General features: G+C 34.9%; 1 protein-coding gene across 1 annotated transcript in view; it reads left to right on the top strand.

The window, feature by feature from the left end:
- MALRD1 (MAM and LDL receptor class A domain containing 1) overlaps positions 1 to 27,629 on the top strand; it is a 237,617-nt gene that overhangs the window by 70,569 nt on the left and 139,419 nt on the right. The window contains exons 19-23 of the mRNA XM_072925466.1: positions 8,102 to 8,189; positions 10,878 to 11,054; positions 13,332 to 13,509; positions 23,552 to 23,708; positions 27,227 to 27,337. Coding sequence (XP_072781567.1) covers positions 8,102 to 8,189; positions 10,878 to 11,054; positions 13,332 to 13,509; positions 23,552 to 23,708; positions 27,227 to 27,337 — 711 coding nt within the window. The remainder of the gene's footprint in view (positions 1 to 8,101; positions 8,190 to 10,877; positions 11,055 to 13,331; positions 13,510 to 23,551; positions 23,709 to 27,226; positions 27,338 to 27,629) is intronic.

The following is a 27,629-nucleotide window of genomic DNA, read 5'->3' as shown; positions in this document are numbered from 1 at the left end:
TTGAAGCAGCTCTGAACTTATCAAGGACTTCTCTAAGAAATTTATTATATGTCTAATACCTAGTTGTGATCAGTTTTACGTTATTGCTTTTGATCCATTCCCTGCTAGTAATTTATACACAAAGATTTAGTGAGCATGAATTTCCACTCTAAAAACAGCTTCAGTTTCAATTTTCAATCTATCATTCATCTTCCTTCTCTTATTCTTCTCCTTTATATTTTCCCTAATAATCTGCTGAGATTAGAATTCAGGAATCCTTTTTTTTTTTTCCTTTTTTTTTTTTTTCCTGTCCTTTAAATGTTACCATTTACTTTTGTTCCACCTTACTCCTCCAACTGTACTTCAAATAAATGGATATCTAGGCATATTTGCTGCATCTCAGTAGGTCTTTTTCTGACTATTCTTTTTTTCTGATCTGTATGTTGGCTTCTTTCATCCCGATACCTCTTTGCATATTGCACAATACTCTGTTTTTTACATTTACATTGTGCTGTTGGTTTCTGGTCTGTTTACAGTAATTATTCTTATTTTGTTTTCCCTGCGGCATTGCACAGCCTGTAGTTTCAGGCAGACCTGCACAGTTTTGTATGTAGTTGGCTCTGGAGCAAGTTTTTATTAATTGGCTAATATGAACCTTTAAATATCCAAATGCACTGGAATGGAAGAGACATCTTGCACCAGATAAAAAGTTGCTTAAATTCTCATCTAACCTGGCCAGTGCCCTTCTCACCATCATCATAAAAAATTTCTTTCTTCATGTCCAATCTAAAGCTCTTTCAATTGAAAATCATTGCCCCTTGTCCTGTCAATATAAATCTTGGAAAAAAGTCTCTCTCCATCTTTCTTAAGAGCCAGCTTTAAGTACTGGAAGGCTGCCATAAGGTCTCCACATATCCTTCCTTTTTCTAAATTAAAATCTTTCATGCTGGCTTCATAGGAGAGGTGTTCCAATGCTCTGACCAGTTTTTGTGGCCCTCCTCTAGACCTACTCTTACAGGTCTATGTGGTTCTTATGCTGGGGAATCCAGAGCTGGATACAGTACTCCAGGTGTAGGCTCACCAGGGTGGACAGAGTGGCAGAATCACCTCCCTTAGCTGGCTGGCCACACTTTTTGCATGAAGCCCAGGGCAAAGCCTACGCAATTCTGTGAGTTATTTAAACAAAACAAGAAAGAAACCCAACCAACCAACCAAATCCAATTACATACCCAAACCCCAACAAGTTGCTGTCTTACCTATCTTTTCAGAATATCTCCTGGCAGGTGTGATGTGCAGAGATGGTTTCAGGGTGGCTGAACTGTGCCAGAGGTTGCTCTGTCAGGCCAAATCGTGTGGAATAGTCCAAGTCTGTCCTGTTGAAGTGTCAATGCCCTTTGGTATGGCAGCTCTGATTTTTGCGCTTGTAGGTCCTAAGCTCTCCACCATGCCCCATCCTCACGACCAGCCTCAAAGGGCTGTAGAGGGCCAGGAATAAAAGATGACATATCTCATGTCAATCTCCTCCATACTTCATGAAGAATTTGTACAGGCTCTAGTTTGGGCAATTCTTACTCAGGCTTCCTAACTAGTCCACGATCTAGGTTAGAAACAATATACATAGAGTGGTCAATGTGGGAGCCAAGGCACTTGTGGGAAAGGGTGAAAAATAACCTTAAGATTTTGTGGTTGGTGATGAGCTTTGTGTTGATGGTGAAGAATATTCAATACCTACAGCATGAAGTGAGATACAGAGAATTTTAATGCTGAAAATGTGTGTGGTACAATGCAGTGTATTTGAAAAATAAGTAGAGTGAGAGTTTTTTTTAAAGTCATTCCTAAGCAATGGTTTTGCCGTTTTTGGTAAATGCATTTCAGAACATAAAAAATTGTGGAAACAAGGAAATCACATGAGAAATCAGGAAAATACATTGTATAAACCTTCAGAGAAAATTTTTGGGGCTTAGTTCAGGTCTTTGGGAAAGATAGTAGCCTTTTGTTCAGTGCTATCAGAATACTAAAGAGATAATCCACTCTAACAATAGAAATAATTTATTCTTTGTGCTATTGTTTTATTGATATGCTATGGAAAACTTGTCATGATGTCATCAAGTCACAACATGTGCATAAAGGAGACAAGGAATAATAACTTTTAATCTATCTTTAATAATGCCTTTTACAGTGAAAATTATATTCTTAATTTCAAATATGTAATTTCCTTGCGATTTGTTTTTTCTTGAGAGGGGAGAGCACAAGGGGGCTGGGGTGTTTTTTTACCTTTTTTGTCCCTATTTACATGCAGGCTGCTCAAAGGAAATCATATAAAGTAAAAATAGCCTTTCTAGTCTCTACTGAACTGTCAAGTTCTGCCTATGTTTTAAATATGGAAAACCTGAAGCAATGAAAAGTTCTCACTATCTTTCAGAATCCGCAGCCCACTGAGAAACTGTGTTGGGCCATTTGAATTCAAGGGGCATCATGAAAGATAGGAGTTTTGTTTTCCTGAAAATTAAGAGTACTGTTTGATATTTCCTATTGATATTACTGTATTACTTATCAGCAACTGCTCAACAGGAAAATAAGACTTGGATAACTTTTCAAGGAGAAGGAAAATGTTAGTGACTTTTATCTCATAGCTTAACTGGATCTTTGAAAATATAACAGGAAGATCACAGGAAAGCTGTACTTTGTTGAAGATTTAATTAAATTTCCTTCCATAGTGCTATGCTTTATATCAAACAGAGTTTTAAAAATATTTTTACAATCTTTCTGTTTTTTGAGTATGCTTAGAGCAGAATTAAGAAAGAATGTAGAAATCTACTCCCACTGAAGTGTCAAAACTCTCATTAACTGTAATGAAGACAGGATTTCATGTCAACCCACATGGTGATATCTCTATGTTATTGTTTTCTTACTTTGGCAGGTTAATGCTGTATGCATGGATGTAGGAACAGCAATTCTATATAACTAAGTCAGGGAAAGTCCTTTGGGTCAGGAAAGGTTCACATCTTTTAGGCAGAAGGTCTAATAGTGACCCCTTTGCTCACTAGCATTTGCTGTTGAACAGATAATTCACTGTTTATTACCACAAGTGTATTCACAAGTATTGAAAAGAAAGCAGTGAGTGCCTCCTCTTAGGATGCTCCTTATCTCAGCATGGAAGAATTGCCTTTGCAGTAAGCACTGCATAGATCAGAAAAAGTCTGTCCATTCAGCCCAGTGCAGACTTCCCTAGACAGAGATGTGAAGATGTCTTTCTGCAGCCCTTTATATCTTGGTATGCTCTACTGTACAGAAGGGAGGGACAGAAATACTCAGGTCATATCAAGTCATCCTAGTCAATGTGGGACACTTCTTTCAGGACCATAAATCCCAGGTATTTGATGTAGTAACTCAGCCAGAATCCTGGGGGTTTTTGTTTGTTTGTTTGTTTTACTTATTTACATATAAAATCTGAGGAAAACCGTGTTTAGGAGAAAAGAAACCGTGTTTAGGAGAAAAGAAATTCTTATAGATTAAGTCAAAACTGACCATGAACTTCAGGTGGTTTAAATATAGTTTCATAATTATAATTGCTATACAGATGTTTCTGAAATGGGCAGGCTAAACAAGTTGTTTTATAAACCTAGAATCTCAGAAATTTTTAGGCATTGACAATATAGTACTTCCACAATAATTCTTCCAGTGCTAGTATTTCAGAGTGACAACAGGATCTTTTCTCTTAAATGAAGTTTTGTGACCTTAATGCAGGAAAGTAAAGACTCCCAGAATATGTAGTTATTAATCCCACCGATATCACTGAATAGTCTGAAACAGGATAGAAATGTGATTCATCCCTGCACTTTAGAGAAATGCTGTGAAAAACATCATAAATCAGCATGAGGGTTCACAAGCTTATAGTGAAGTGTGATAAAGTGCTTTACTGAACTAGAACTAGTATTTCTCAGTATCTTGTAAAACCAAGCACTGTAAAATATCAAATATTTGGCACAATATTTTTCATATTTGATGTGTGTAACCTTAAGAATGCTGGTAACAATTTATTTGGTTGCCTGTGTGAAAGGACTTTATTTCAACTTTTGAAGTCTTGAGACATTAATTTCTAAAGTTAATTTTCAATGGTCATGAAAGAAAGGGGCTGATGAGCTTTGAAGAAGGGCAGTGTGATCTTGAGCTTTTTAGTGGGTATGATTTAAATGATGTGGTAACCCAGTGTTGATCATCTTTCCAGAAGCTGATGGCAGGTGTCCACTTGTGATTGCTTTTGGGGTTAGAAGGGTTCCATGCAGCACATAACAGCTCTGATTGCCAAAATCATTTCCCCCAAGAGAGGGTAAGCTGGAACAGACAGTGACAACACATGCATACATTTTGTTTCTTCCTAAGACAAACCATTTTGCAGAAGGTACAGAGGAACAGGTCAGTGCCATGTAAACAGAATGCAACTAGTGAACACCTAAATGAGAGATATAGGGAATAATCTCAAGTCCACAGCTCATACTCCTCTGCAGCTGAGGAAGCAGAGAAATAGAGCCAAGGAAGAATAAATCACCATGTTTGGACTCATCAAAGCAGTCAATATCTTATTTGATGTGAATAAATAACTACTCAAAAATTCAAAATAAAATCTAAATTTCTCTTTTTTTTAAATTATTTTTTTTCTGAAAGGATTGTGTTTTCTTGGAAAATAGTTTGCTTTTAATGCACTTGAAAAATTATTATTCATATTCACATTATATTAGCATATTAAATTATTAAGATGTTCATGCATTATTGAAAAAAAACATTCTACAGTGAAGACTTATGACATGACTTGTGACATGATCATTGGATGAAAATGTTTTAACAAAAAAGAAGCTTTGAAACTTTGTTCTGTGGCTTGTCCTTTTTCTGTAATTACAAAAGTTCCATCACCTCATAAGGAATTTATAGTTTTTTGATGAAAAGTTATTATACATTATTGTACAATTTTAGTTATTCATACCTAGCATTAAAACATAGGGGTAGCTTATTTCAGAGATATGCAGTGAAATGTTTAGGACTTTACTTTCAGTAGGCTACAACAAAAGTTTTTATTAAAAAGTTTTTTGTCACTTATTTGTGTGGTTGTACTTTCCCGTTGAAACCAAATCGCATGATTTCCTGCCAGAAATCATCAGAGAAAGCTAATCTAAATTACCATGAACTAACTAGAAATAAAAATCACTAAATAACCCTGTTAACACCTCCTGTGACAAACCTGAGTTGCTGTTTGTCTAAATTGCAAGTTGATTACATTTCCTAGACATTTGGAAATCCTCAGAATTTTGAATATGCCAAAGTTTTTGAAATACATTCCATTCTATCTTAAACTATGTTTGTATAGAAATTAAGATTTTACTTTGGTAACCATCAGTGGGAATTGGCTAGTGACAGAAATGAGCATTACTGTAAAAATTTAGCATTTGTACAGAAAAATATTATCCATCGTAATTACTCTATTAACACTTGTCATAACATCACTATTCAAAAGCCTATTTTGTTCAAAATCTTAAGGGATCATTCTTTTTATGTATACAAAGTGTCATTCTAATACAGTTTGCTTTCATGGAATTGTGTTTTTTCCCCTCTTTTCTTTATGTCAAACACCTTTTGGTGCCTTTATAGATTTCATTGAGTCTGGATCTTAGACTTCTGAAAACATGAAATTGGGAATTATTTATTCTCATTCAAATAATAAATTTCATGTGAAATGAGTTTCCCAGCAGGTGAATTTCCTAGAGGTTGCTTTATAATCTCTTATGAAGTTCGCAGAATTATGTCTTGCAAATTAATTTAAGTGGTCAAAGTTTAACTACAGCCACAGATAGACTATGCTCTGTATTGAGGCTCTAAACTCATAAATTGGTCTCATTTTCAGTTTTAAGTGTATACCTATGCCACTATTACATTTTCTGTGTTGTTAATGAGTTCATTTTATATTTCAAAGTATCAGGTTCCCCAGGTGCATAGATGATAATCAGTGTAAGGGTATTCTGAATTCCATTCCTCCTAGAGAACTGTGTCCTGTCACTTCTAACTTTAGCTATTTTTATTCCCTTTAAAAACATATTCCTGCTTAAGGTGCAAGAGAGCAGCTTTCTTAAAGGAAATATTGGTGGAAGATGTTATATAAGGATGTCCTCAGCCCGTGTATCTGTCAGGACTGGGGACATGGATGCAGGCAGATTTGGAGACTGAAGCTCCTTGCACATTCAGCAGTCACATCCACAAGTGCACAATCCAATCCCATGGAAAATAAGTGTAGTTGTGAGGGGATTTGGGTTTATTTTAGTAATTGCTGTGCAATCAAATAAACTCACTGCCTCTTTTTCTAAATTTGAGCTAATTAATAAGTAATCAATTGCAGGTAGATAATAATTCATACTTTGAAAACAAATTGAAAATTGTATTTTAAATGCTGTCTGTTTGCCAGTCAACATTACAGTGGAAGGAGATCTGTCATTTTGGAATAATAAATTTCCTTGCATGGCTTTCCAAATAGTAGATGTTTTTGTTTGTCCTGTTTGCCATTTCTAACGATTCTATTGCTATTTATACCAGTACTGTAGCATTGTCCCCATTTTAATCTAAAATACCCAAAACTCTCTGGCAATATTATAAAGAATATTTGTGTGTATCCTGAGGGAAAAATAAGAATCCCATACTGCTGTTAGAGCAATAAAAAGCAATGCTGTCATTTATTGTTGTCATTCACATGAAATATATTTTATGCTAAAATGGCCCATCTGGAGCATATCCACAGTATGGGACATTTACCTGTCTTCTTTTAGCATACTCATTTATTATGTTTTATGGACATAATATATAAATGAAGTGTAATCATTTTTATTTACTCTGGTGATGTCAGCATCAGTAATAAATCTACAATTCGCATGCAACTTCAAAATAGCAGAAGCAAATTTGTTAGTGTTAACATATTTAGACTGATATTATACTTTTACTTTAATGGGGTTAAGGCCATTCCTTGCATCATTTAAGTATTTTTCCCTCCTGTTACAGGATGATAAATTTCAAGTGTAGTGTTTCAAAGGTCTCTGTACATATCATATGCAAAATGGTTCTTGTGGAATATAACCTTTCTTTATAAATAAATTGCATCAAAAATAGTAGAACTAACAGTACGCTGAAGCAGAACTGTCATAATTTTGCCACTATTTATACTTCATTCATGTGTAGGAATTTTTTACTGAAGTGGAGAAAAACTGAAAAAAATACATTAGAAATATTATACAGCATTTCTGAAGCTGAACGTGTGTGTAGCATGCAAAATAAGGATTTTAAACAATGACAAAGAAACTTTGGATTTTAAGGATTTTAAACAATGGCAAAATGTTTGAACACTTTTGGATCAGCAAAAACACCTTTTTTCGAAGTGTGTGGTTTGAGAAGACTTTATTATTTTTATAAATAGGGGTTTATTATTTAGTTAAACTTGATTTCTTATGAAATCTTTCACTGATCACCTGCTGGATATTTATCACTCTGCAACAGACAGAAGAGAGGAGGTTTATTTAGCCTTCCAGAGAATATTTCACAAGTGCTAACTTCTCCTATTCCTGGCAGTAGAAAATAATTAAGTAAATACAAGATTGATAAGTCTAATGAAACAGTAGAATGTTTTTATTTAAAAGGTTCCGTAGCTCATTTCTTACCTGCCTAATTGTTTTCATCATACTGAAATTTGTATGAGTCTACAATTTTTTTTTTAACATGAATGGTACTATATTTAAGCATGATTAGTATTGCAGTAAGTACCAAAGGAGGTAGTCATAATGTGCCACTTATGATAATGTCTTGGCATCATTTTATATCACAGTGATGTTTCAGTGAATTTACACCATTGTGAAGCCAACCATTCTGTTATGGTTCACTATGATTAATGTGACCACCAGTGAAAGCTGATAATAATTAGTCACTTTCATAAATTGCCATTAAATTGACTGTATCCCACAGAATAAATTTTATCCCATTTTAAGTGAGAAACATGGCAAATGACTCCTCTATCAATTAATAAGAAATATTTAATGAGAAGTAGAAGTCTACTATACACTGAAAAATGTTTTTGTATTTCTTGTTTTCCTAGATTTTGGTGAAAGGTATTGTAGGAGATGGTTTCACCGGAGACATCGGACTTGATGATGTGTCTTTTCTGGGCTGTACTCTCTACAATGGTAAGAGTTGAAATTCACATCTCCAAGCTGTGGCCAATTCGTTGCTGTTATTTGTAAATATTGCTACTAGAAAAGTAAAAATGAGGTTAAAATGTCAGTCAGGAAATCCAGACTTATTTCACTGCTCCTCAGACTCTCATTCAGACATCAGGAAAAAATAGGTTCTGCTGTGCATGTAAGGTCCAAAAGAGATCCTTAGTGAGACCTGTGCAGCTTCTATACTCTTCTAGATCTTGACTTCTAGAAGGTAAAAGAAACTTATCTGTGTGTAAATGAGCTGAACTTTCATTCTGCCAATACAGCTTTCCCCTCCCCCCTTAGTGTACTTATTGTGCCAATTGCTCTCACATGACAGCACACAATTAGCTCAGGTGATAGAGCAATCTGTTGTCAAAAGTCATTGTTACCAAGGGTAGAACAGTCTCTACAGAATTGTAATATATTATATCCCAAAATACATGTACTTCAAGACGCCAGACTCAGGATGTGTAGTTCACCACAGAATAGATTTTAAGGGGGCCACTGTCAGCTGCAGCAGGCATTGCAGGGTTATATATGGTGTGGCAGTTTCTCTAAAGCCATGACAGGGCTGTAGAGCAGCAGACAATTTAAAAGTGTCTGAATAGTAGTATCCTAGCACTTACTCTAAAACACACTATTGCAGATGCATTTTGTTCTGCTACTCCAAAAATTTCTTACAGATATAATTAGTTCTACAAGGAATATTAAATGTGTATGGTATTTCTTTTGCAGATAATTATCTAGTGTTTTAACATATTTATACAGGGTAAAGTAGGTATTATAACATTTTGGATATGAAGGCTTTTTGTAAATACTCAGTTAATGGATTGTGCCTTATATTTAGGGAATAAAATCTTAATCAGAAAATCCATAAATAATTTCAAATTAGTCAGGAAGAAAACTTTAAAACTAAGCAAGAAATTGAAAGACATAGAGAGTCAGAGTTTCAAAGTTTCAAATTAAGAAAAAAAACCCTTGTGTGTGGAAAGATAAATTGAAAATACTCGAGTATAATGGTGGACAGGAATCAGGCTTTGTGTTTTATATATTTCTGAAATTGAGAGCAATTTTTGAGACCGTCTAGGGTCCTGTTTTTTTTCATCTCCTCCACGTAGTAAAATATTCCAATAACAACAACAACAAAAAAACAGTCAAAGAGGCTGTGGGAATAGCCTGCAAAATAGACAACAGCTATGGCACATTCCACCATATTTAACACCAATTGGATCAGGTTGAAAAAGCAGGGTTCCCCTGCCCCTGCACCCTAGAATCAAACAGTGCCCAATTGCTCTAGGTCCACTTTAAGTGACCAAATGCTGACAGAGAGAGATGGACTTGACAGCTTGGTGGTAAAGTCTCTTATAAGTAACGTTAAAGATGTTGAATCTTTTGAATTTTGAGCGTACTGCTTCAACACATCATTTGAATGCTTTGACCAAAGGCTATTCAGTGATACTTGCTCTGGACAAAATGGTATTCAATGAAGTACAGAAAATAAATTGTTTCAAAATAGAGGAAGTATCACATCCTCCTTTCTTTTCAGGTGTTGTGAAGGCTATGGTTATTCAAAGTTTCTTCCATTTCAGTGTATCAGGAGCAAAGTCTTAAATGTGACATTTGTATTTAAAAATTTCTGACCAATAAGGTCCTTGCTGTTATTCTGAGTTGTAGATAAATTTATCAATTCATACAATTCTTACTTCAAAACATTCCTTCCTCTCTAAGTCTTTTGTATGAGTTTTAGGACAATTTGAGAGTATCATTAATTTGACTGGAAACAAATTTATTTCATGTCATAGATTTGCTTTCTACCCTACAAAATAGAAATGGGTAATTTATTATCAATATTAGAGCTCCAGCCGTCAGGGATTAAAAAAAAAAAAAAAATCCTTGCTATCCCAGACACATTTAATATGAAAAGTTTTCACATGTACTTTTTAATTAACTCAGGTGTACTGTTCAGGTGCATTGTGCACTACAGCTATAATTTCATAAATTATTAAATTTTAAAAAGGAGCTTTATAATGGAAATTCCTTTTATGGACAATAGTAGCAAAGGTTTTCAAGAAAAGAGAGTAAGCTTGAAGAAAGGTGCATAGTGAAGAATAGCAGGACGAAAAAAGACAATTGATTTGAAAGAAGTGGTAATGAGTTTGAACTAAATATAAAGGAGGTGGTGGAACAAGGTGGAGACCTCAGAATAATTTCTCTAATGAGAAAATAATTTTTTTCAGCAATAAATTTACAAGGTAAGAAGGTTACATAGTAATTCCCACAGTCGCTTGTAGTAATCAACATGTTGAAAAACCCATTATCATCTGAACAATCTGTTAGCTTTGGTGCACAGGGAAAATCAGCTTCTCTGATTGCTGTGTGAGTGTTGTCATTAGTTTTTTTAAATTATTCACTGGGTTAATTCAAATTTGAAAGAGTGTAAATCCTGCAAGTGTCAAAGATTGTACGGATGGTGTGACAAAACCAGTGCTTTCCACTGAGGAAATCTCCAATTCAGCTCCTGCTGAACAGTATTTCAGTCACTCAACGGTCCAGGCTTGATTCCAGTAAAGCCATACCCTGGAAAAAGGGGGAGAGTGGCAAAGGAAGAAATCATGAAGCTGAAATGCCTTAATCCAGGTGCTCAACATCCTTTTGGCTCCTTTTTCAAAGGATACTTGCCCACTATTTCTACAACTACTTCAGGAACTTCAGTTCCTGCCACGCTCCCCATGAACAACTGCACAGAGAAGGAGTTTGTCTGTCGAGCCTCTGGCCACTGCATCCAGATGATCCAGAAGTGTGATTTTAGACCTGACTGCTCTGATAAGTCTGATGAATCAGCTTGTGGTGAGTGGATCAAATCATGTTCTTTGCTACCTTACTAGTTTGTGGGTCTTAAGCTCTATCTTATCTTTGCAATTTGGTATTACCACCAAGATGCTATTTTAAAGTGATTTTCCCCAGGAACAAAGTAACATTTTACTCTTAATATGTGTGATGTATTCTGCCTTCTGATTCAGACTCAACATTTCAATTCAAGTTACTACTGAAATGTGGTATGGGAAGGAATCCTCAGTTCCTTAATGATTGGTAATCATACATGACAGTTTTAAGTGAGCATATTTTCTTAAAATTTTCACTAGTCCAGACTGGAAGAGAGAAAAGCGTTAGAGTTTCATCTTTGGGGTGGACATCTGGGAGAACTGTATCCACTTCTTAACTACTTCAATGAGTATGGGTTTTGGTTGGTTGGTTGGTTATTGGGATTTTTTAAATACAAAATTGTTTCAGCATCACCAATAATTGTGAAATACAGCCTACTCCACACAGAAGTGAATTCCAGCCTGTAAAGCTCTGATAGTCTTATGGAACACTGTAAGGGGGACAATGGACAAGGTCCACACGTGATGTGCCATAAAGATCTAAGACAATTGTTGATTGCTTTTGAGTTGCAGGAGTTCACACTGTGGTGTTTTAGATGTCATTAATGACTTCCTTTTGCCTCAAAGAACAGTTCTTGAAAGTACCAAAGCCAGTTAATGAGGGGGATAGACATCTAGAGACAGTGACCTCATCAGCCTAGGCAAGGTCTGTTGTCACTAAAAATGAAAACTCTTAATTCATTACACATTGTGAAGGGAATTCAATCACCTCTCTCAGGGCTGAGGGCTCAGTGAGTAAAAGTATCATTCTCTCCCTATGTCTATTTCCTATGTGGGAATAACTGGAAGAAATGAATCTGATGTTTGAGTACCATGGCTAGTTTCCTATAGTGTGAAAAAAACACTTCAACAGCCATTAAAATCTTGCCCTGAAACACAAATGCAGAGCCCTCTGAATATTTCTCCTCTCAGAACAGTATCTCACAAAACATCTTTTTCTCCTAAGCAAGATAAATACTGTGGAGAATACACCTTTACATATTTGCTCCATCTGAGGTCTCCCATCACTAAGATGGGAATTTATCACTTAAGGGACAATGCTGGACTAGGACTTAAAAATGTCCAGACTGAAACAGAAATATGGTCACAGGAAGATGTTATCTTTCTCAGAGGCACTTTAAATATAATGTTGACAGAGCATGTTCAAAAGGGGAATAAGCATTTAACACAACTCATCATTCTCAGGAAACATCACAAATCTTCATATGAGCAACCCATGAGATCACACTGGCTGTAGTTTGCTTCCTTAGTGAGGATATGCAACCTATAAATCAAAACTCACTCTCTCTTTAGTCTACTATTTTTAGCCTTCAAGTAAGGAAGCATCAGGCACATTCTACCAACAAAACATGATTTCTTAACGCAGCATTTTTTATGGGTTTATGGGTTAAAATAAATTCTTGTTCCCCTTGCACAAGTCTCGCTGCAGTTGCTTAAACTTAAGTGTAATAATCTGTTCCAAAGTTCTAGAGAGTGACTAGACTCAACTTGGACCATGTGCTGGAGAATAAATATTCACAGCAGAAATGGAAAATAAAATTGGTTTTTTTACCCTAAGTAGGGTCAGTAGTGAGCTCACTTTGATGCTCAGGAAGCAAAAACTCTTTGGAAGACAGCTGAACATTTTTTTTTTTTAGTAAGACAACAATCTATTTGATACCAATACCAAATAGATGCATTTATGCATTTTTATGTAATTTTCAAGTTTTATGAGGACTGCTTTAAATCTGGTTTGGGTTTTTTTGGGGTTTTTTTTAGAGTTATGTTCATGGACTTTGTAGACAATCTACGATTTGCTAATGTCATCAATCTACAGGACTGGAGACAGAACTATACAGCAGCTCACATTCTCAGCTGATGAATTTTACATGAATTTCCATGTATATTGCATGATAAATTATTAGAATTGCCTGAAAGGTGGTCAGAACTCACATGAAGGTAGATACTGAGGTGCAAATGAATTGGTGTATTCCCAAAATTAGAATCAGTCTAATAGAGGAGAAAATATAAAATTCATGTTTTATCTGTAAGGAAAAAACTTTGCATGTTAGTAATGTGTTCAGTAACCATGGATACTATAAATTGAATCCTTTTTATTTCCATGCCGCTTTTTGGGTTGCAACATGAGTTAATGAATTTCAATTTTTATATAAACATGAGTAATCACTGTTAATCTCTAAAGTTATGGAAGTCTGTGACTTTGAAGATAAAGACCTGTGTGGATGGCATCAACCAGCCTTGGAACAGATGTCAGGAAATTACTCCATACTTTTTACAAAGACATTCAAGTGGCAACTTGGAAGAGGAGCAAATCTGTACCCTGAGGAAGAACAACACTGCCCATTAACCGATCATACTACGTGAGTACATTTTTTCAGGTGCTTGAGTCTCTTCTAAAATGTGAGATCTTAACCACATGTAGATTGTCAAGGGGAAAAACTGCTGCATTTACAATATTGAAGCAGTTTACCAATTTATTAGTGACATGTAATTAACTGACAATAGGTGAAGTAGGAATGCAGGATCAATACTAGAGATTAATCAAAATTTTAAAAAATCATTAATAAGCAGGTAAAAATTTTTAAGTAACCTTTCCATAAGTAACTCCCAAAAGTTTCAGTACCTCCCTATCCAGAGAAACGTGTGCTCCTCCCACAGGATATGTGGAGTACAAGAATGTTCCCCCCTTATGGAAAAGCAAGTTTGGAAGACAAGGCTGCTCCAGCATTACCCTCCTTCCAGCACCCCAAACTGCCAGCCCAGTGGGCTGCAGGCTGTTGGCAGCTCCCAGGGGGACTGGTGCTCTGTCTGGTCTCTGCAGTGGTTGTGGCACCAGCAAGATGACCTCTGACATGTCAAAACCAGGTGTTGGCCACTGCTCTTTGCACTGCATTATCAATTCCTGCTATTACAACTTTTCATCCTACTTTTACACTTCTTTTGAAGTTGACTTCTCTTTTGGAAGCAGGCTTTGTAATTAATTTGGCACTGCTTAATTTAGTTCATTGTGGTCGTACTCTTGATTAGTTTGATGTGAATGCCTTCTCAGTCTTTATTCACACAGAAAATTTATGGTCACTTTTCTACCTTACTAGATATTGCTAGTTGTTAGCTAGCTGTTGCTTCCAATTTTGTTGTTGTTGTTGTGCTATTGCTCTTATCCCAGCAGTTTGCCCAAGGGTGGGCTGTACAAGTTAACACAAAATGTTCTGTGAATTCTGCACTCATTTAATATTTCCCTAATGCAGTTCAAAACTACTGTAGTTAGAGCTAACTTCAGTTTAGCTGGTATTTTTTTACTACTTATTTTTATTTTACCATTTCTCTGGTTAATGACATAAATTCATATTAAAATGTAAAATATTTCTATTCTCTCAGTGAAGATTTGTAAATTAATGTTGCATTCTGTATAGATTGCTTAAGATATTTACTAGCTCCTCTGAGGATACTCCTTTGATTTATCTCAAGGAGTAAAAAATACCTTTTCTGCATGAACATTTAGTTTTAAATGTATGGAGTTTTCTGATTTTTTTTTTTAATTAAGTAAGAAATGTGTTTTAAAAAAAATACATTAATTTGATGTATTCCAATTATGTAATGTATTGAATGTCAACGTATCGAAAAAAAAATCCCTACAAGTAACTAGCAAGTACAATCAATTTTAAATACTATAGAACTTCATTAATAAGTACATTTTTGTACAATGTAATTAATCTGAACAGAAAAACACCTGCCTGATTTTAGTGAAATGTATGTTTAGTTTCTGTGACAATAGCCCATAGACTGCAAAGATGGTCTTTAAATTAAGACCACTTCAACAAAATCTTTGCTATATTGCTACTAGTTTAAAATTACATTATTTTGCATTTACCCAGCCTGAATTTCTATCACTATTAAAGAGTGAGCTCAATATGTTAGTTTCACCGTATACTTCATTAAAATTACTTTATTTTTTCAAAGATCCCAAAACAGCAATATCAAACTCAAAATAATCATTCAACAACAGCAAAGAATTACAAGGCTGTCAAGCTGTTTCTAGGTCTCTACATTATATATGAAAAGGAAGTGTATCCCATAACAAAACAGAGCAACTGTTTACGATAAATTAGCTGCCAAATCTCTCCTTGACTGCTCTCTAATTGTTGTATATTAGCTAATACCAGCCCTGTATGTGTATTTAGTAAATCATCCCACAACCTTTCTAGTATAGGTTTACAGTGGCAGAGTGATACATGGAATTGTATTACTGGTTTTCAACATATTTTCAAGGTTTAATGCAACTAACAGTATATTGAAAAGGACTGATGAAAAGAGAAAGTAAATGATCCATAGAGATTACAGTTTTCAGGCAACTCTGTAATGTATTGCTCTTGTGATGTTTCACATGAGATGCAGTTTGGTTCTGTGATTTCCCCCTTCCCTTTGTTTATTGGCCTATAGAGAAGTACAGAAAATAGATGTTTCCAAATTACCACAGGAGATGCAGAGCAGCAGTTTTGTTGAATTAAAGCCCTGCAACATTTCACTTTATTTTCTCATCCATTTTCCCCAAACTTCCACTAGTTAGAGGAGGCAAGCTGTGTTACTGTAATCCTGTATGTTTGCAAATTAAAATAAAATATGCAGGACTGTGTATAGAAATGTTTGTATTAATTCTGATGCAAGAGTAGTTGGCAGTGCAGCTTACAATGAGTTCTTTCAGCAAAAATACCTGTGAATACTTGTAGTCAAACCACCTGCTCCCCCAGAGTAAGTATTTGGGCTAGCCACATGTAGGCTGGTGAATGGTGAGGTGAAGGTGTGAGTCTTTGAAGCTGTAATTACATTAATTAAGTGAAAGTAATTACTTTGGAAATAGAGGGAACAGCTTGTATGTGTATAGAGAAACCAAAGGCTGGAGGAATAGAAGCCATTGTGGGAGTCTGCCATTGGAGCCTGCCTTGAGCTGTAAAGTCCCTGGCTTGAGCTGGAAAGCTCAAGGGCTTTCCTTGTGTTGTGCAAAGGGCTGGGTGACATTGGCACTGTGCACTGAGAAGACCACTATTCATATTCGAATGGAGAGCTCCTGTGATGTGTTTCTGTACTTAACAAAAGGAATTCTCTATTGTAGTTACGCTTCTAAAAGCTGCAACAACAAAATACCAGTTTGTGTAGGCTTAAACAAGTGTATTAAATTGACACCAGCAAATGGATGTCTACTAGTTTGTTTTCTTTTTAAACAATCTGGTTAGTGATGTAGCAAATTCTCTGACATTATTAACGATGTTTGGTTACAACTGTTAATTGAAAACTTCGTAGTCACTTAATTGAAATGATAATTCGTGCATCAAATCTAATAAATCAAAACAAAAATGGATGCAGAGATAAAACGAAGTTGACATGATAATTATTGCTGTGTAAGTAGTTCCCCTGGTAAACATATTTTTAATACATCTGTCTTTCTTTTGTGTCTCCTTTTCAGACAGTCATTTCAGAATTCAGGAAAGTTAGAAAAATTAAAGGTTTTAAGTAATATGCTTAAGCCCAGCAGTTTTTTCAGCAGTCAAGAAATGTTTTAAATTTGAGAATCTGAGAACTTCAAAAGAAGTGGAAAAATTAAAAATTGTGTGTGGTTTTTTTTGTTTGTTTTTGGGCTGTTTTTCCTTTTGTGTCTAACTTAAATACAAATTGCTTTCAAGAATAAGCTAATGGCGAGAAATTATTTGCAGAATGTCAAATTATTTTATTGCAAGCAGTCATAATTTAATAAAACTTAATTTTGTATAAAGAAAGAGCATATACCCAAAGTATTTTTTACCTCTTATGTTAGGATGCCAGAGCATGGGATTAAATTCATAATGAAAATAAATTAAACTGTGAATTATTTAATAATTTTGTGTAGGTAAAACTTTGCCTACATTTGCCTCATTTTCTTCCTGAAATTTGTATTTATTACATAAAACAAAGCATCAAATTTTTCTGTGATACACTTGAAGCATGGTCACAGATAGAAATTTTCTTTTGGAATTTTGACTTTTAGGATCCAATAATAAATATACTACAGTTGTATTTAGTACAAGAATTCCTTCTCATATTCCTAGTGGTTTTCTTTTGAGCAACTTTCTGATGTCAGTGTCCAATTACAGGTGTCAGTTTGACTTGTGCTTTGCTGTGTTAAGCACCTTTGGTTCCATGCAGTTTGAATTAAGTATTGAACCTCAGTCATGTGATAAAGTTTAGATGCTTAAGAAAGATTTTTTTTTTTTCTCTAGCACTATGCAAAGAACTTGGTCAGTCGGCATCCAGCATTTTACAGACAGTTGGGAGCACAAGTAGAGGTTGTCTTCTGCAATAGGAAATAGATGTATGACATTCTTTCAGAAACCTGTCTTCCAAAATATTTATGTCTGCTTTATTATGGCAGGACAATCATTTTACATTTTTTGTTTTTACATTTATTAAGCCTTAATAATAAATGTTCATGGATGTGGAAGGTTACTAGAAAAAAAAAATCAAGTCATAATAAGAGAATTTACTCTTTTTTGGAATAACCAGTTTGAAATTAATATGCCACATAGGACTGTAAGTGAAAATATGTATTCCTAATGACTGTTTGCTCTCAATTCTCTTTTAATTGTTTTTTTTTAATCTATACAGAAATGCTGAATTTTAATTCAAGGAAGGTCTCTCTTCCTTTTTTTTTTCATTCTACTTGTTAGATACAGATTTCAGTTACTGACGATTTAGGACCTATTAGAATTTAAATGGTTGGAAGTGTTCAGCAGAGAAAATCTTTCTCTGGTGCACAGAATTAATTAAATTATTGGAGTTCTTAACTTCCTTTAAGAATATTGGAAATTACACATTTTATACATTTTAATTTTGAATATAAATTATTTTCCTGAAACAGTATTCTCACAGATGCAATAATCTTTATTCAGGGAAGAATTTTTTTGAAGCCTATGAATATATTATATGTCAAACTGCAAGAGGTCTGTGAAGGTTTTGTTCACATGTTACAACCTATAATAGCCCATCCTGTATTAGCTACAGAAGAATTAGTAGTCAAAGAATTTCTGGTGCAGACACAGAATATCTAACAGATACAAAAGAAACAAGGTTTTATTTTAATCCTTCTTCTCTCTCAGCATAAGTCTTCCCATGCTTCCTAAAGATATGTGCAGTCACTATGCACCTTAACTAAAAACATGGCCATGCCCATCACGAGTCCCTCTCCTTCCTTCCCACCACCTGAACTGACCAGCACGATGGGAAGTCCACTGACATGTTGTTAACCCAGCCCAAAAAGGAGGTGATAAATTTCTTCTTGAATGACTGCTTGAATATTAAATTGTCTTTCACTTCTGAATTCTTGTCGCATTTTTTGTGACTTCTCCAGGCAGATGTAATGTTGAGGGAAATGTTAGGGTGTGCTTTTTAAAAGGCTTGTTATTATATATATATATATATATATTTCTAAAATACTTTCTGTAATATTTTGTAATGTTTATATTTTTTTTCTACCCACCTTTTAGCAGTTTCCCACCTTACAGGCAAATTTCATGTAAAAGGTATCATATGAATGTGGCTTCCCCATTTTACAAATAATATTGAGGTTACATTTGACTCTATATGAATACATAAAATTAACCTGTCCTTGTTTATTTGCTTGTTTCCTTTTGAATTTTGTAATAATGAATTTTGAATGCTGTATATTTGTATTGCAACTTTTGTTGCTAGAAAGTATAACAACTTTTCTTTATATACCTTCTTAAATTTTACCAGAACCGTCATATCATCTGGTATTGACACTAAGAAGCAAGAATTAATAGGAATCAACAGAAAATGAAGTTAGCATGGTGCAAAGGTCAAAATATCACAGTTTACCACCACTTTCTGTCAAGTATATAAGGCATTAAAACTGATTTTTTAAAATCTATATTTTAATTTAATTTAATATTTTATGCTATGTTCTGATGATAGTACTAGAAAAAAAAGACAAAATCATGAATATTTTCTCATAAATATGTTTTTTAGGAATTAAAAGTTAGAATTTAACACCTTATTAACTAATATTTTTTTCTCAGAAATCTTCTGATGAAAGGTTTTTAATTAGGAAATTGTAGCTAATTTCAAACAATTTCAAATGCATTAACTTTACCAAATCTGCCTGCTGCTTACTCATGCTTTGGGGAAAAGAATCTAGAGAGGGGAGTTATCTCCCATAGGCCCAGTACCCTGATAAAGGATGCAGAGGATGTGGAAAATTCAAACTGAAGCCACTGTCTTGACTGATTCTAACCACCAGCTTGAGCTTTGATGGCCCACATTTCCTGATGTCTCCAGTATCCCGCAATCCTTTCCCTTGGGTCAAGAGAGTGCTTCTTTTGAAGGTCATCTGGTGCCCTAGTGGGTTTTCTTGACCACTATTTTTGGTTTTTTGGTCCCTACAGAAACACATCTGTTCTAATAGCAGGTCATTCGCTGGGCATATCCCAGACAGATGGTGTTGGAGAGTTGAAAGAATAAAACTTTCAGTGCATAATAGGTACAATTGGTGGGGGGTTCTGATTTGCTATGTAGATACTGTACAGTGTTTATGGACATATATAATCAGGAAAAATGGAAATGCATGTGGAGGCTGCTGCTTTCTGAATTTTGAAATTTAGTACAGTGTGCTGATCATTGGGATACTTATAACTCTAAGTAAACTAAAATGTCCCTCTCCAGTTTATGTTTTCTCTCTGTTTTTTGGGGTTTTTTTTTCCTCATTATTACTGAAGTTTGGAAGGAAATCAGAACATTTAGTGAAAGGGGATTTGTTTTCTAATCAAGTTTAGTTTTCAGTCCTAAAGAAAAATAATGAGTAATGGCTATTTTAAAAGTTCATTTAAGTGTTTAGTTAGGGATTCTCAAGCCTTTAGGAGAAGATACACAGATGAATTAAGACTTTAAAAACTGAGAGATGTCCAAAAGTTCATTAAATAAGAGCTTGTACTAGCTGTACAAGAAAGTACATCTGAATAAGTTTTGATTCCCTTTCACATGTTGCAATAGACAATTAGTACTGTGAAATGTGTAATTCACAGCATGAGACATGAATTGATAACACTGCAAGATTTAAGATGGGACTAATTTTTTGATAGGTCTTCAACTTTTCTTAACCTACCTAATCTTTCCCTAATTATTATATTCAGTTCACTGTATTCTTTGGAATGCCTTGTAGGGGGAAACAGCATGAAGATTCTTCTATAAATGTCCATTCTTTGCCAACTACAGTTCAAAAGATATTTGAAATATTAAGCTATTAACTAAGACAAGTATGGAAATATATGTCAGTTGCTTATGTTGAAAAATTTATATCCATTAAGATGTTGTGAATTTCCCTCTGAAATTAATTAGGATTTTTCAACTGGCACAGGAATGTCTTTGTTTAGGGAATGCTTGTAGTACTGAGGTAAAATTAATTATTTTCAAAGGGTAAATTTTGAGATTTTAATGACACTTAGTGTAGCTGCCAACTAAGAGGTTTTCCATGGGCTAATTTTCTAAATTGGCCTGAGCTTTTGCAGCTTCCGGCAGGGGAACCTACCTGTATTCTGAATTTCAGGACTTACGTAAGATCTATGCTGAAAGCATTCACTATTATATATGTTGAAAAATACCATGTTTTACATTTGTTATCATCAGCTTCTTGATGTCTCATTTAAAAAAAGAAAAACACCTCAAGGGAGTCTTTTTATGGAATAGGAAAGAAATTAATTTAAGGGTGGGTCAGTTGATTAACTCTCAGAATGAACAAAGTTACCTTCTCTGAAGATCACTTAAAAAACAAAGTTTGAGGGTGATGACAAGAACATCATCTGGCAGAGTAAGAGAAGCTGTTAATTTACATTTACAGAAGCTTTGGAATATCTTGTCACTGTATATTTCTTATTAGGTTAAATAAAAATGGGCCAGCTAAGAAATTATTTATTTTCAAAGTCAGAGCTTGACATGCTGAACAGATGATTGCATGTATGTTAATTGGCTCTGCTAAAATTTCGCATCCACAGAAGGTATGGACCCTCTAGCTAATTTGAACTCTCTGCAAATAGAATGATTACTCATTATTTTTTCCAAACTCTTCCCTCTGCAGATCATGCACCTCCCTGGAAATTCCATGGAGGCTTCTATACCAGGCAGCTTAAGAATTCAAGATTCTGTAAGCAAAAATGATGCAGGTTAATTTTCACTAGAATAAAACTTTCCTTTTAAACATGGATGGGTCACAAGTATATTAGTCTTGTAGTCCTAAGTGTGAAAACGTCCATGATAGGAGTGAAAGGCAAGAAGAATGCTTTACATATACTTACACGTCCCCTTCTGATCCCTCCATTTCCCATTACTTTCCTGCATAACCTTAATATTCTTGTAATCACGTACCACCATTGTGTTTAATGTCTAGCACTGTGAAGTGTTTCATACAGGAAACACTCTTTATCTGGTGTACTAGTTTTAAATGTGATATTACAGCAAACACTGGGACAAGGTCAAAAAGGACACTTATCTTAGACTGCACTATGGGGCAGTGCAGCATAGGCACATCTGGGCATAGATGTGATCTTTGGCCTGCCTGTGTCTGACAGAACATACCAACAAGAGATGGATGACTGAATTTCATCATAGAACTGATTGTACCCTGCCACTGTTTCAAACTAATCTCACTGAGAAGCATGGATGTAATGCTGAATACTCTGGGAAGGATGAGATCTGTAAGTGCTGCTGCTCTTCAGAGCTTTTTTATCATTCTGCTTCTTACAAGTCTTTTTGAATGCTGTTGTAAATACAGTGCAAGCACCCTTGGGTCATTGAAGGCATGAGTTCCCAGAAGCAGAGTAAATTTTGAATTTTACAATATTTTTGCAAACCTTAAGAGAACTCAGTGCTCTTTTACCTTCAAGAAAGACTCTGGTAGAATACTCAGCACCAAGGCAAAAAAGAGACCTAAAATTGCTACCTTGGAATAACAGCTTTCTTCAGCAGAAAGGAGGGAAATAAATGAGTTGTCCAAATGCATATTTCTTGAAAGATCTGTAGCTATGAGTTTTCAAAGTTTTCAGCTATTAATTACAGCACAGTCAGTTTATTTGGAGAATGTTTTAATACTTAGTCTAAAGGATTAAGTAAATGCATGCAGTAATTATAAAGATGTCTGAGTTGCCAGGATTCAGTGATAAAAGAAAAGCATCAGCAGCAATTCTCTTATCTGCCTTTTCATGAAAAGGAATATAAGATTGTGGAGACGATCCTGATTTCCACAGATCCTAAGTTTTCCTTCCCCCTAGGATTCTGCCCAGATGAGCTTTGGTCCCTGCTATGTTTATGAGCAGTTTTCAGTGATCTCACGTGTAACATATCCGATCTCTGCAAAATGAAGATCTGTCTCATTATAATGTTGCATTTTTGATTATTCAGTTGGTTGTTTTTTGTTGTTTGTTTGTTTTCTGGTGTGACACATGGGGAGGTAGATGCAGTAGTCTAGCTGAAAAAAGTCACTGATTTGTGAGGATTTTTGAAGACCTGTTTCTGACCCTGTACCAGCAAACCTTACTCTTCCTGTTAGGCAGGATTTTCAGTGTGTGAAGAGTGTGATGTCATGATATCTTTGAGCATCTTGTGTTTCACTTGGCAGTTCTTGCTGGGTAGGGTAATTGTCTTCTCACAGCTGTAGTGATGCAACTTTACTGAGTGGTTGCTCAGAACTTGGCCAACCTGAAAAACCAAAAGGAAAGGAAAACCAAATACCAGTAACTATTAAAAATGTAGGTTCCATTGTCAAGTTTGTAAGCACTTGTTGGGAAAGATTCTTTTGAGAAGTACTGAGCGTGCAGTGCTTCTGTTGGAGAGAAGAGAAATTTATCTTTGGTCGACAGAATTTGCATTATATTTTGGAAAGTAAGGTTTCTAAGGGGCTAAATCTTCAATACCCAAAACACTAAAACTGCATTTCTGGTCAATCTGTACACTCAGAGTCTGATGCTTACTTCAAAGAGACCTCATCTTTCCTGGTAGCACAGGAGACAAAATTTCATCTGATATCTTCGGTTTTCCTGGCATTAAGCCAGGATCAAACCCTCTAAATTCCCTCAGGAAAGAGGGTAGCAGGGAAATCCAGAATATCCCTCTAGCCCACATCTACTTGATCCTCTGGGTTCGCTTCAGCTTTTTTTTTTTTTTTTTTTTTTTTTTTTTTCTTTGTCAACCTCTGATATAAAAATACTAGCTGCATTTACAAGGGTTTTTTTTTGGATTCTGGCTACATACTAAGATGCATCCAGATACCCAGACAGCAAATGATATCTAAAGAAATATTGCAATCTTAAATTAATTATGATGAAATGGGTTTTTTTTAATAAGTTATACCTATTTTTCTCTGAGCAGGTGCACTGAAGAAGGCTGGTATCTCTTTGCAGATAGCTCAAATGGAGAATTTGGTGACACAGCTGACATTGCTACCCCAGTCATCTCCCTTACAGGGCCCAGATGCAAAATCATATTCTGGAACCACATGAATGGTTCAACAATAGGTTCTCTGGAGGTATGGAGATGTTCTTTATTTTGTGTTGTTTTGTTTTGTTTTGTTTTTCTGCATGAAATTGCTGTGAGAAAATTTATGCCTTCTCTTTTAGTTTCATTAAAGCCCAGGCTGCTAATAAACAAAAAATAATAATTACTAGGACTCTACTGCTCTCAACATGTTATGATATGAAGGAAGCATTAGCTCAAATATTGGAGAAATTATAAATTAGAAATTTCTACAACAAGCAAAAATTGCGACTGTTATAGATATGCCATGGCTGGAACTTCAATACAAGAAAAAGTTTTGTATCACACAGTACCATTTGACACTGAAAAGCAGCAATAGATATTTGGACATCAAGGTCTTTAGCTAATGTGAGAGCATGAGAAAAATAAGTAATTGTATCAAAAATTGACATAAAATCTTGTAGAAAGAGTTTATTCCTTGAAAAGCTGAGCATATCACTTTCAGAGATTATTTATATTCATGTAAGCAGCATTGAACTATTTCTCTGGCATATAAGCAATAAATTTGCTTTTCCATACCCTTTTCCTCATTCCAGTTTAAAGAAAAGCACTTCTGTAAAGGAAATTTAACTCATTATAGCTTGTAAGTCAAATAAGTCACTGCAGACAGAAATTAATAAAACAACAACATTTTTCTAAATGATCATTTTTACCACACAGCTGTGTGCTTATATTGGGATTTCCCAGGAATGTCATGGAATACCTGAAGCATCAGGAATGGATTGAAAAAAAATACTCATATAAATTACCCAGTCACCTGTGCACTCAGTATCATATTGGATGTGGGCAGTGCATGAGGATTTAGATATACAAATTATAATAAAGGTGACAGAATTCAGTTATTTTGAAAGCAAAATTAATGTTTGTGTTGACATTAGAAATGTGTTGTGGGATGTGGTAAACTATACACCATGCATGTGACTTGCTAGATTTAATGGAAACATGTTCTATGTTTTCTTGGATTTTTCCTAAACAATTTTTTAAAATATTGTAGAATACTAAAATATTAAAATAATGTAGAATATTAAAATAATATAGTAATATCTTATCATTAAAATAACTAAATTATATTAAATTAAAATAATAAAATTTAAATTCAACATTAAATTTAAATAATTAAATTAATTATTCAAAGAATGTAATGTATTATATTAAAATAATAATATTTTAGAATATTAAAATATTTTAAAATATTTAAATTTCTCCCAACTAGGTAAAGATATTGCTAGGCTGCTTGGCAAGTGGTCGAATATTAATTAATCAGAATCAGTGGGAAATCAGAGGATAAAGATGGTTCATCCTCAGTTTTAAGGCTTGGGACCAATTAATGTGCTTTGGGACTTACTTACGTACTCCAGGGTGTAGACTCCTTTACAGTGTAAGAACCCATGTTAGCTGGAATCGCATTCAAAGAGTGTTTTGTAGAAATCAACAGCAATTCTATGGAGCCATGGCCAGTATTACCAGCCCAAAAGGCAAATGTGTATAGTATAGTTTTTTTCTCTTCTCAGTTTCATCACTGATTACAATTTCCCTCTATTCTTTAGCTGATCCTCTCTCACCTACAACTTATTTCATTTTAAGATGTACCAAAGGAAAATCATGAAACCTTTGCACATCGTTAATAATTGCCTGGTTTCAATTGTTTGATTAATCAATTAATAATGGGTGTAAGAATAACTTAGAAAATAAAATTACTTAGGTGGTTTCTCATTATTTATATTAAGAAGGCTCTAAGTATTGTAGGAATAGGAATTTTTTCTTTGCTTAAAAGACCTTTTATCCATATCTTCCCCCAAGACTACCACTTTTTTTTTTTTTTACTTTTGCTTGTAAGTCTGCACTCATGCTATCAAATACCTTGTAGGATTGCTGAAGATTTTCCTGCCATTTGCATGAATGGTTACCTTCCTGTGTTTCTATTTCTTTCTTAAATATTGATTTGCTGTAACTTCCCTGAGCAACCTCAGTTTGGTTATTTGTGGGGAACCTTTTTTATTTAGTTTCTGTACTTTGACTTGGCATGGGCAATTTTACCAAAGTATTAGATGTGCTTTTTTGCAATGTAATTGAGGTGCATAAAGGTTCAAAGTGCATTAAGGTACAGGGAAGCCTTGGGTTTTAATAGCACACAAATTAATGGCCATGTTTTACTCTAGTTTTAACCTGTTTTTGTGATATGATAGAAAATGTGAATTTATGATGCAGGAATTGGATATATAATAGAGTAGATAATTTACAGCCTGTAAAAACATGGACATGTGTGTTTACAATCACACACATACCTTCATATAAATATAATGTTTGCATTTAAGAGTAAAAAAAGATACTTTCTTATTCAGCACTCTTCTTTCAAATAATGTCTGTAATCCCTTTCTCACTAATTTATTTATTTTCATTTAAAATTAATGTATTCTATGTCAGATCTTCCTGTCTATAAAGTCAGAAGTCACTTGTTTTTCTATCTAATTTAATATATTATCTATTACTTTTTTTCCCCCTAAAATGAAAGCTCTTTAGTCTGAGGATTTGCTGTTTGCTTGGCAGAATTTACCTGTTATGCAATACCATATACACTCATGGGACTGCATAAATTTAAAACAAAAACAAAAAATAAAGGGCTTTTTCGTTATGATGAAAAATGTCTGGGCTGCTCTAAGATTACACAGCGTAGCAGTAAATCCTTGAAAGCAGGAGTAGCTCAGGCAAGTGGTGAATGGATGTTTAACTCTGCTAGTACTGGCTGGAGACACAGCTTGACACACTTCATCAAACACCCATCTTGTTATTGTCAGCTCAGTTGAATTTGGATGCCCAAGAGATTGGACCAAAGAATATTTAGGACTCTCTGCTCATGTTGAAATGTGTCAACTTAAAAAAAAATATTTGTAGAAGAAAATGTTTAATAAGAACCAGGATAAGAAAATCTATCCTGGAAGAGCAGTTAATTGTATGGATGAACAAATATACTTTTCAGCAAGTCTTGTTAACCCTGTTTCTGTGTTGTACAACTGAATCACAACCCATTAATGAACAATTTTTATTCACTGCTAGCCATTCTGGATAAAATAATGAGATACGTTAGTCCAGTTAAGGCTGCGGGCTGGGTATGTTTATGAGGAGATCAGAAAATCTTAAAACATTGTTTTCTTAGTATAGTCCTTTATATTGACATATCCATGTGCATCAGGTTGGACATTAGGCAAAGGTTCTTCACCCAGAGGGTGGCTGGGCACTGCAGCAGGATCTCCAGGGCAGCAGGCACAGCACCAAGCGGGCAGAGTGCAAGGAGCACCTCAGCAGTCCCAGGAGTATCATTCAGCTTTAGGTAGTCCTGCAAGGAGACTACTGCCTTCCAATTCCAAATATTCTATGATTCTGTGAATTTTAATGGTGGAATAGAGATTAGATGGACAAGATAATATTGTACTCTTGTATATGATAATAGGACTGTCAAGTGAGTTGGTAATGGAAACTTTTTTTGTAACCTAGAATTACTTTCTTTTTTAGGTACTCTATAAGAGCAGTAACAAGACTTCTAAACTGTGGATTCAAAGTGGCAGCCAAGGTCCCCAGTGGAACAGAGCAGAAGTGTTCTTAGGAATTCGTTCAAATTTTCAGGTGTGTCTTCCAATGCGATGTGCTTCCTAGAGAGCTGGCTATTACTTCTATATTAAGCATATATTAGGCATTCTTCATCTTCTCATTTCCCTTTGCACATCCTGCATGTACTTCTCCTCTCGCATAGAAGGAATTTTGGCTGTCTGATTAATTATCTGAGCTGGACTCATGTTTTTGGAGATTTCTCACTCCTCTTTTATCTCAGACTGATATCCATTTTTAAGACTGAGAATACCATCTATCCTTTAATCCAATTCTGCTTAAAACATTCTACTTCTTTCTCCTTAGTGTG

The sequence above is a fragment of the Taeniopygia guttata genome, chromosome 2 (assembly GCF_048771995.1).
Source record: "Taeniopygia guttata chromosome 2, bTaeGut7.mat, whole genome shotgun sequence".
In the NCBI taxonomy this organism is placed as follows: domain Eukaryota; kingdom Metazoa; phylum Chordata; class Aves; order Passeriformes; family Estrildidae; genus Taeniopygia; species Taeniopygia guttata.
Note: the sequence above shows the minus strand (reverse complement) of the source record. Positions and strands in the feature narration are given on the sequence as shown.